This window comes from Sphaerodactylus townsendi, linkage group LG02 (genome assembly GCF_021028975.2).
Source record: "Sphaerodactylus townsendi isolate TG3544 linkage group LG02, MPM_Stown_v2.3, whole genome shotgun sequence".
NCBI classification, from domain to species: domain Eukaryota; kingdom Metazoa; phylum Chordata; class Lepidosauria; order Squamata; family Sphaerodactylidae; genus Sphaerodactylus; species Sphaerodactylus townsendi.
The window spans coordinates 138,726,911-138,738,414 of NC_059426.1; the positions used below are offsets into that span (position 1 = coordinate 138,726,911).

Below are 11,504 nucleotides of genomic sequence, written 5' to 3' on the forward strand. Positions count from 1 at the left end.
CTTTGCTCATGCTAACATGCATTCATAGATATTTATAAATGCTTCTGAAACTCAGAAGTGTTTCCATACAGCCAATGGATGAAAAGGCAGCTAAAGCTCAAAACAGATTCTAACTTTGTAGCCATTTTTAAGAATGAACACCACTGACCACAAAAACAAACAGGATCCTCAAATAAACTAAACCTTTGGTATTTGAGTATAGCCATCTGTAACATGTGGCAACTGTAGATAAGTATGAATCTTCTAAACTGTCTTCTCTGTACACAATCTCCTCCTTGTGCTGTTCTGTAAAGGACACAGATTTTTCAATACACTCATTTTGCTAAAAGGGTATGGTAGTGAAAGACTGACTTCACACCATTCTGTATTATGATATGGCTTTATTTTGAATACGGTTTCAAGTCACTCCTCCACTTGATCTTCTCTAATTCAGTTCTAAAGGATTACTCACAGAAATACTATTTTTATGTAGTGACATCCGTATACGTGGCAATCTATGCTAAAAAGCAAAACTATGCTAAAAAGCAAAACTTGTTCCACATCGACCTGCTTGCCACAGCAATGCAGCCTTAACCAATGTGTATTTGGGGGCAGTGAGTCACAGCAACATGTCAAACTTCTGTACAACAAAAATTCTCCTACTCAGAAATGGCGAAGATGCCACGGGGACATCTGAGGACAAACGCCCTGGGGCGTTTGTCCTCGGATGCCATTTTGGTCCAGGTGCCATTTTGCCCCGGCCGCCATTTTCTCACCCTGCACCTCTGCTGCTCAGCACTGCAGAAAAAGTGTATGAAATCAGAAACTGTCTATCCCATGTTTATCCTTCCCTTCAACTCAGTGGAAACATTGTTCTGCCTTCCTCCAGTGGTTCCTGTGAGAAGGATTAGTTGAGACAGTTCAGACAACAGCCTTGTGATGTAGATTAGCAGAGAAATAGTAAATGGCTTAAGGTTATCCACTTAGTTCCTTGACGGTGCAGGCATCCGAAGCTGGGTTTCCGCAGTCTTAGTCCAGTTTTCTAATTAGTATTTTACTAGTTCTCCAGAACAGAATACTGCAACCGTACATGCTACATTACCCTGGGAGAGCGTTTTGCTTTTTACATGGAGATGTTTCTTCAAAGTATACGGCTTTGTTCATAAAGGGTTCCATTCATAAAGAATGGAACACAGCTCAGTCGCAGAGTATTTGATTTGTATGCAAACGGTCCTGGGTTCAATCTCTGATACTTCCATTTAAACTAATAACAATAATATTAATGTAAGATCTCAGGGACTAAGAAAGGCTCCTTCCTTAGAAAGCTGGTGCTAGTCAAAATAGATGGGTCAGCAGTCTGAATGAAGTCTACCTGTTCATTCCTCAATTCGTTGCCTTTGTTAAGAGAATATTAAACAACTCAGGGCAACCAACGAGCACACTAGCTGTTCTTTTTGAAAGTGTATGTAAATGTCGAAGCTTGCTTCTGCACAGAGGCTACTACTAATAGCCTTCAATTTTCCATTCACGTGCCCTTCTGAAATAGTTTTGTACACACTGGCTTGAAAGCAATGCCACTCCTTGGGCACAACAGTCCAACATGCCATTTGGGAACTTCAAACGTGTACAAATCACTACCAAGTCTCCTCCCTGAAAAATAAATCCCACTTGTGCTTACTAATCAACCAAACCAAAGTCACCTTAGTGCTCACAAACCTGTCTTGTTATCAGCAGCAATGAAACCGTTCAGGGCATATGGCTGCGTCAATAGTTATCCAACAGTAAGTGAGACAGCAGATATGCCTGTCTAGAAGAATATTTGCACTTCTCTTGAAAGGATTTAAAATGCATGAAACAGGCCTAGACTAGTGTTTTCACTCCTGCATGTGGATCATCCAGCTGATTGCCCCTATTTGCTGTAATTTCTGGCCTGCCAGATCTCCAGGGAGAGAGGGAAGGAATAATAAAACAGCTACAAAAGGTCTTGCTGTACAATGATGTGAGGCAAACATGAAATGAGTTGGACAAAATGCTATTTTCCACAGTCTGTTGCTAGCGTGGTTGGCTTCTCCTCCCCGGAGTATATGGCAATGTGCCCATGATTATACTCTAATAAAGTAGGTTCAGAATTGGATAAACAGGAAGATGTAATACTTAATCCAAGCCCAGGGGCAGTTCTTGGCATATATGTAATCTGCTAGCTGCCCTCAGAGATTTCCTATTATGGAACATTATGGATATCTCCCTAGACCACATTTTAAAATGTACCATTCTGGAGAAAAGGAAATATCCTTCCAACTTAATTAAAAACATTTCCTAAAATGTGCATTTGTGTGCACATATGTGCACAAAATACCTTCTCATTATGCAAAGAATGTTTAGAGATTTGAGTGCTGTGTGGTTTCCGGGCTGTATGGCTGTGTTCTAGCAGCATTCTCTCCTGACGTTTCGCCTGCATCTTCATGCCAGCCACAGATGCAGGCAAAACGTCAGGAGAGAATGCTGCTAGAACACGGCCATACAGCCCGGAAACCACACAGCACCCAAGTGATTCCGGCCGTGAAAGCCTTCGACAATAAAATGTTTAGAGATCTTTGGAAGAGAATTCAAACTGGTCTCTCTCTCTTTAGAACACACAGGCAGGTAGAAGAGAACATCTTCATGACTTTATAGTTTGCATCTAAATCAAGGCAAAAAAAAATCTGCAATGTAACTGTCCCCTAATAATCCAGGACTGTAATGTGCCTGCAGGGAACTGTACCTGTGTGACAAACATGCTTCTGTTGTAGCAAGAGTGAAGATGCCAGAGCATTCTGTCTTGCCTTAGTGTGGAGAGGAAAGGATTCCCCCTCATAAGAACAAGCCTGCTGGATCAGACAAGAGTCCATCTAGTCCAGCACTCTGCTACTTGCAGTGGCCCACCAGGTGGCTTTGGGAGCTCACATGCAGGATGTGAAAGCAATGGCCTTCTGCTGCTGTTGCTCCCGAGCACCTGATCTGCTAAGGCATTTGCAATCTCAGATCAATGAGGATCAAGATTGGTAGCCAAAGATTGACTTCTCTTCCATAAATCTATCCAAGCCCCTTTCAAAGTTATCCAGGTTAGCGGCCATCATCACCTCCTGTGGCAACATATTCCAAGCACCAATCACGCGTTGTGTGAAGAAATGTTTCCTTTTATTCGTCCTAATTCTTCCCCCCAGCATTTTCAATGTATGCCCCCTGGTTTTAGTATTGTGAGAGAGAAAAAGTTCTCTTTGTCAACATTTTCTACCCCATGCATAATTTTATAGACTTCAATCTATAGACCTCTGGAGACCTTTTATAGACCTCCCATCTTGTATCTACATTAAAGGTAGTGAGAACACAAAAATCTGCAGCCACCTTTGCATTTAATAAAGCAGAATTCAGTAATAGAGACTACACCCAACTAACTGTGATACTCTCCCTTATTCACCTTTTGATGGAAGAATTTTAAAAAATGCATTTCTAGAGGAAGGAAAAAATAGTAAGATGACAAAATATGCTCAGAATATAGAACATGTGCAGAGGAGGTAGACAACTAGTCCTCTCATTATTAAATGGAAGAAATACTCAGAGCCAAGTGAAAAGAGTGCAGGACAGCTGGATTTCATATCAGCCTGAGAATCACTGAGGGGTCCTCCGATTCATTTGTTCATCTAGCAAGCAGAAATAATGTCCACAGACTTATCTAAAGGATTTTTGTATTAGTTTGAGAGAAGGGATTTATCTTACACACTTTGAACATTTAAATGCATTCTATCGGGTGTCAAAACTTGATGGATGATGCACACGAACAAGATACTACTCAATATTGCTATCGACAAATAATAAAGCACAGGGTCATGTAGGTATCTACACTAAAAAAAAAACTCTGCTGGTCTTCAACAAACAATTCTTCATCAGGAACGATGCAGAACACTGCAAGTATCAACAAAGTCACAGCATATCTACTAGGACATCGGTCCCCAATCTAAGGAACATGTACTCCCAGAGGTATGCGGCAGAGAATTCTGTAATGGTGGAAAAAGGTGTATGCATGTACATCCTGCAAAGGGTGAGCACTCATGCCAGGCTTGCTACTAAAACAGCCCCAAGCATGGTTCACTAGCAGCAGAAGCAAAAAAGTGAGATGGCAAGGGGATCAATCCATCAAAGGAGCACACTGTGGCTTGGCACCTGTGTGTGTGTGTGTGTGGGGGGGCTTTGCAAATCAGATGGGAGCCAGTTTATGTTTCGCATATTCCAAGGTAACCCACCTTTGCAAACTGGATGGGAGTTTGTGGGTACTGTGTGACACTCCCAGTGCTCGCAAGTATCTCCTTCCTATCTGGTTTGAAAAGGTGAGTTGCCTTTGCCTTCTGGACATGAGCCGGCAAGGTGCTTGCAGGCACTGGGAGAGAGCTCATCTGCCTTTCCACTATGGGGACTAATCTTTTCTGAAAATAGAAAAATGAAAGGTTGCCATTAATACCACCTCTTGTAAATAGAGATGAACACTCTGCTGTATTAAAAAAAGCCGCTGCAGCATGGCAATAACCAGCCGTCACATCATGCAGGTAATTCTGAGTAAAGAATCACCAATGTGCTATTGTAACTCTAGATAGGAAATCAAAACGTGATTTATATGTTATGATTTGAATCTTGGCTTGGATATCATGATATATTGATTCTGTTTTAAAGTGGCTAATGGAGGCAATTTTGTGAGGTAGTTATTAAAGTATCAAACTTGGAGTTAGCAGTCCAGTCCCAATTGTGTCTTGTAGCTTACCTGTTTCATAGCCTACCTTACCTTGTGTTTTTGTGTGGACAAAATGGAGGGAGGATCATAGCCCTGAGTTCCAGATTTAATATTGCATTTAATCTTACATTAGTTGAACCTGATTTCAAAAAACTAAGTGCCTCAAAGCAAGCTTTAAGGTGGCACTGAACATTTATTGTGTTCATATAAATATCAAAACATATTAGAGATTTCAAGCGTTAATAAATTAAATGTGAAAAATTCAATGTATATGCAATGTAGTATTTATGTTAACTAAGTATTTAAATTCATTTTAACTTTTGAGTGTATTTATTTATTTATTTATTTATTTATTTATTTATTTATTATTCTACTTTTATACCGCCCTCCCCCGAAGGGCTCAGGGCGGTTTACAACAATGATAAGACAATAAATATTAAAACAATTTAAAAGCAGCATCCAATTTCTGTATCAATTAAAATAAAGATGGCGTCCCGCTATTAAAACTCCTACAACGGGAACAGCGGGTTGTAGCTGTTTCCGGGGACCCTATCAACGGCTGGACTCTCCAAAAGCCCGGCGGAAATATATATGCACTTTTTGTTCATCTTATTATTTTATTGCTTTTAATCCCATTATTGGGCCATTTATCTGCAGTTACAACATATAAAATTGAAATAACAGCAACTGTAGTCATTGCAAACATTTGCTAAGACGGGGGCACAATTTCAGGGAAATAGATTGCTAGGAGGTACGCAAGTGAAAAAAGGTTGGGAATCACCATACTAGAAACATCTTAACAAGCTTGTCCTTTCTAGAATTTTAATTTCTAATTTATTTTATCACTCTGCAAATAATCATGGTTTCGAGCACTGAGAAGTGTCTCAAATCCCCACTCCAAAATAAAGGAACTATCTCCTTCCAGAGACTTGTCAAAGTAGAACCTTCTGTCTCTTCCAGAAATGGTTTAACTATTCTCTTTCTTAGCTTTTGGTGGTCGATATCAAATCTTACCTCCAGATAGAAAAAAAATACACTATTCAGATAATCCCAAAAAACTCTTAAGCAACAATGTCTCATTCTCTCCTCGCCCCCTCCCTAATGCAATTTATTACTACTTCTTCACTGGAGAACACGTCTAAGATTTCCTATTTAAAAAGCAGTTTGTTGTAGAGCGTGCATTCTTACAACGAAAGCAAAGATCACCAAGCAATTATTGTGATCAATAATACGCTTCTTTACAGAAGCACAAGCATTTAAGTTTACTCATGATTCAAGGGTACTTTTAAAACAAATTAAGTTATTTGTTGCTTCATATGATGAAAAAATACAAGTATTACAATACAGGTCAGAAAATGTATTTTTCATGGTTCTTTCCAACAGATACTCAATTTTTAAAAACTAAATATCACTGAAAATAGTATAAAGGAAACAAAGTACACATTTGTCGCTGCAAGTTAGTTTATGCACTCAACTTGATTTCGCTCATGAGACTGATTTCACTGTAAGGAAGAGCAGAGTATTTGCAATATATTGGATTTTGCCTTTTATCATACACTTGTCATAAAGTACTCATCTAATGGAGGCTAACATTCACAGATATAGCACATTTAAACTCAGCATGCAGACATGTGGAAGAATGCACTTCAATCAAGAATGAGTGATTACCAAAGCTGGAGAAAAAGGCAGCTAAATGTTATCAGTCCTTGGACTCTCACAGTCAAAAGAGGCATGCTTTTATGATCAAATCTAAGCACTAAACAATTGAGGCCACACAATTTCCCTCCCTTTAATCCAGGATCACTTGTAAACAATCACAACATTACCACTGATTTCAATGACACAAGCCCAGACTAACTAGCTGTCAAACACAACAGCTCAGCAAATTTTGTCCACTATCTCAATACTGTTAATCAAAACATTTTAGGAAATCCAGAAGTCACTGAAAAACATGTGTTTTCAAAAATGCTCACGTGATTCAGTAGCAATTTTATTACAAAGTACAGGAAATGGGGATTCAGATGTCAGTTTAAGAAAGATGCTGACAGGCTTTGAATATTAAGTCCTCAAAATTATGGAAGATCACAATTCACTCTTGCTACCAAGGACAGGGCAAGCAGCGATGTTTTAGAGAAGCAAGTTTAGAAATACCTCAGCTTTGACCACGGAGTATGAGCAAGGGTACTGTTTATGCATATTTTAAAGGAGATACCTATATATTAACAGCCAAACTGGCCAAATCTAAGGATACTTAAATCCAGCGAATGGAGCTACAAACAGGCAAGACAGGTCTTTCCACAAACCAGAACAGAGTTCCAGGTTTGCAGAAAAATCTGAAATGGAAAAATTAAAACACACACACACACACTCCGGGGTGGGTGGGTTAGAAAACTTGAAAATGAGAAAAGCAGGGTCTGTAGCTTTAAGTAACTAATTCCCTCAGTGGCCCTTGCTAGGAAATCACAGTGTTTCAAAGCTTGATTCTCTGAGTAAAAGGAAGAAGAAAGGGGCAGAGAACCCTTTCCATGCTTGTTTTGGCCTATGAGGTAGGACTCATTGGAGCTAGGCCTGGCTTTGGTTGCCAAGTCCAGATTCAGAAATTCCTGGAGATTTTGAAGCAGAGTGTGAGGAAAGCAAGGTTTGAGGAGGGGAGAGGCCTCAGCTGAACATAATGCCATAGAGTCTACCCTCCAAAGCAGCTATTTTCTCCAGGCAGACAGATCTCTGCTGTCTAGAATTCCGTTGGAATTCTGGGAGATCTCCAGGTCCCAGCTAGAGCCTGGCAGCAAAGTCTAGGAAAGGAGGGATCTCAGAGAGGTATAACACCTCAGACACCACCCTCTAAATCAGCCATTCACTCTATGGGAACTAGGGTTCCAACCTCCAGGCATAGTCAGGAGATCACCTACAATTTTAACTGCACTCCACATGACAAAGATCAGTTCCTCTGCAGAAAATGGCTGCTTTGGAATGTGGAATCTATGGCAATATATCCCGCTGAGATAGCTTCCCTCCCAAAACTTTGCCCTTCAAAGGTGCCACCTCCAAATCTCCAGGTATTTCCTAACCTGGAGCTGGCAACTCCAAGGGGGCAGTGATCTTTTTCATTGGGAGATCTCTTGTGATTCCAAGTCCCGCCTGGAAGTTGGCAACTCTAGAAGGAAAAGAAAGAGGCTATGGGGTCTTTCAGAAAAGGGAAAGGGGAAATACTGGGGGAGACAGACATGAGATGCCTCCTGCACTTTCTTGCAGGTTCCAGCTTGCAATATCTACTGTGGTTTTCTTAGGCACAATATCCAAATAGAACTAAATGGCACAAGAAGTCCCTTCCCATCCTACAAACTCTGTAACTTCACCATAAGCAGTGCTTATTCAAACAGGTGTCACAAGTGAAAAATATAAATCCTAGCACATGCTTGCATCATCAAACTAGAACACTAAGCAGAAGAAGGAACAGAATTCAATATAATGACCAACAGGGGAGGACATTCCTACACTCTTTCCCTCTGAAACACTTTGTGGGCTTTCCACAGGAAGTCCGTCTGCACATTCCCACAGCATGCTGGAAACGAGAACTAGATTAAATACCCCCTGGTTTGTCGCTACTAGAAGACAACTGGTCCTCAGGATCTTCTTGACAGGCATTGACACACGCACACACACACACATAGAGGAAACACAAGAAGGGTCATCTGATCGATTATGCCTAAAAAGCCAATTTCATCCAAGAGTCAACAATCCCGTAAACATTACAACAACGTCGTGCTATGCAAAAAAAGTCTCGAGATACCAGCTTGAAATGGAGCAGATACCCATTTTAAAAAGGGAAATATTTTGGCCTCCTCCGGAGACCCCTTGCTTCTCATCCTCACACTTCCTTCAGTGTCCTGGTTGTCATGCCAACGAAGAGTTGGGATGCAGCTTCGTTCATTCTCTACGGAAGCGCAGCTCATCCCTGTACACACCGATCGACCAACCCCCCCCTCCCGCCGCCCCATGTGGGGAGCAGATAGGAGGAAACGTTTACAGAAGACTCCGCCGCCCCGCAGGCAGCAGTAGCGACCCCTTCGCGCCCGGCAGCCCAAACCCCTGACTGAGCAGCCGTGAAAGGCCAGCCTCCTTCCCCCCTTCGCCCCAACTGGGCCTCAGGGCCCCTTCTCACCGATAACGACGCGCAGGTGCTTGAGGCGGGTGAGCGGGTCCTTGCGGGGGTCCAGCACTTTCTGCGTGGATTTCCGCACATCGCCGTGCGGCTTCTTGGAGAACATCCCGCCCGGGAGGGGGCCCCCGTAGGTGGCCCGTGCTTGGTCCTCCTTCTGCCGCTGCAGCTACAGCCTCCGGGACAACCCCCCCCCCCTCGGGAGGAGGCGCGATCTCTACGGTCTCTGGATCCGCGCCCCCCACCTCAAGCTCCCTACATAGCCAAGGGTGCTGCTCCGAAGCGGCGGGTGCGGCCGGCGCGCTCCCAGGCGCGCGGGGCTGGGAGAGGGCGGGTGGGGAGGCAGGGCCGGCTTTGGGCTTTTCCCCCCCGCGACACCTTTTCACTCCTCCTCTTCCCTACTCGCTTCCCACTGCTTCACGACAGCCGTTTGGTGCGGATTCCATCGTCGCCGGGACAACAGCCTTTTCTCTGACGTCATAGCCGGGGGACACAAGAGGGAGGGAGGAGGAAGGCGGGCCTTTCAGAAGGAGGGGGGGGGCTAATCTATTCTCGCGTTTTGAACGGAGGAGGGCTGTCACAAGGAGTTATCTTTTTAAAAAAATTCCGTTCCTGGTTTCGTTTAAGTTGTGATATTAAGTGGAGGAGTCAATTTTACTACTCGGATTTAGAAGTATGCAAACTGTCTTGAAAATCCGCCTTCGGCAGCTGTGCAAATAGAATAATTACGAATAAAGATAGAATCCCGCAAAATTCGGAATAGGAAGATATTGGAAGAAATTCCACACTTGAATCCACAAAGGATGTCAGCGTATCCCTCGCATGGCTCCTAGTCTCATCTTTCTTGTGGCTGGCTCACACAGTAGAACAACCCCAAATGATGTAAAACTGTAGGCAGGTTTACAGTAAAATATGTCTGTATATGTATTTATTTACTAACCTCTTATGCCTTTGCTTGTTTTCGTTTTTATAGTTTGTTGTTCCCTTTGCTTTTCTGTGTTACTTCATTCTCTCTTAATACTGCTTTCTACCTGTCTATTCTGCAGAGGTCTAAATGCAATTAAAATAGTTCTGCTAGTTTGCTTCAAGTTTTAATCTCTGTGCTGCCTATCAAAGATTGTCAAAATGTTAGGTCAGACTTTCTAGGGAAGCAGGGAATCTTTGTTCTGTCCAGCTATGAGCCCTAATGTAATATTGAATTTAATAGTAGATAACACACTGCCAACTTTCCTCTTTTTTTGTCCCAAACTGGCAATTCAGAAGAAAACCCATCATTTCTATTGCTTGTATCTGAAAACTTGGATGGTTCTTACGCAGTTTATAAGGTCTGTTTTGCTCCCAACATAGGAAGAAATTGTTAGACATTGTGCCACATTGTGCTAGGGATGTTTGGATTTTACTTTTCAACCTGTGTGACTGACAATAACCTTTTTATATTTTTGACACCTGAACTCATCCAATAAATAAAGGACTATGTAATCTGGAAGATAATGTGAACAGCAAGAGACTGTCTGTGCAACATAATTTGGGTTCAATTGAGTGTGTCTCTTGCAACACTTATCTATTGGGTTAATATAATGATTTCCTTGTTCTTGTCCTAAAAGTGATTTTAATTCTCACTGGTTTAGAGAAATTTTAGAGAAATTTGTTGGATTTGAATGTTTTTGAATTATTTCTGCATATAATACACAATTCAGACTTAATTAGGATCTAGGACCATATCCTGAGACATGCTCTTACTCATGTTTAGATGATCGGAGTATCTAGTGAAGGGGATACTTTCACAACAGCTCTTGTTAGATTGGTGGCCACCATGGCAACTAACTGTAGTAGCCAGCAGGCCCTCAATTGCTGCACCTGGTTTTTGTATAGGGTTTCTCCAGTACTGAAAAGGAATTGACCTCTGATGGGAAGGGATGGATGATTTCTCACTAAATGACATGTCCTAGATAAGCCAGCAGAGCAATACTCGCCCAGCTTGTATTGACTTGGCTGGAAGGATGCCATCAGAACCTGGCACACTTTTGAGGAGTCTACTACCCATCATTATAGGGTGAAATGTGTCCTGAGGCAATGGTAATGAGCGAGCCTCATGAGGACAATACGTTTGATGAGATCTTCAGTGAGTGCTGCATGTTCTCAGAGAAATCTGAATAGTGGTCTCTGGTCTCACAAAAAGATACATTAAGCAGCTAGGTATGAAACCAATTCCTTAGGAGATGGTGAGGCAAAAATAGTGATGGTCTTTATAGAGGGATTGGTGCTGTCTGGGTATGTTAGTGGTCATCTCCCCACTCACCATTTGTTGCAGGTTACTTGTGGCAAATAACCAGGGGGCCTGCAGCACTCCCCACTACCTCAGCGGTGACAACGCAGCCACACTGATTCTGCTGCTCTCCTTCCCCCTCAGTGTGCGGTATTTCAGTTCCTGGATGGAAGAGCACCTTTTGGAAAACCCTGCACAGAGCGTGGGGCAGTGGGGAAGTCCGGGGGGTGACTCCGGGTTTGAGTTTCCCACCGCTGCTGGTGACATAGAGCCATCCATCCAATTAGGCCACGGCGGAGTGTGTGCGATGTGCACGCAGCCTGTGTTTGTATTTTTAA

The 11,504-nt window shown here is 42.5% G+C and overlaps 1 protein-coding gene across 14 annotated transcripts in view; it reads right to left on the minus strand.

The window, feature by feature from the left end:
* Nucleotides 1-9,252, minus strand: part of RALGAPA1 (Ral GTPase activating protein catalytic subunit alpha 1) — a 149,595-nt gene extending 140,343 nt beyond the window's left edge. For all 14 annotated transcript variants that reach the window (XM_048484823.1, XM_048484822.1, XM_048484817.1 and 11 more), the window contains exon 1: nucleotides 8,904-9,252. In XM_048484823.1, the coding sequence (XP_048340780.1) occupies nucleotides 8,904-9,009 (106 nt within the window). In that variant the 5' untranslated portion in view covers nucleotides 9,010-9,252. The remainder of the gene's footprint in view (nucleotides 1-8,903) is intronic.
* Nucleotides 9,253-11,504: the final 2,252 nt, after the last annotated feature.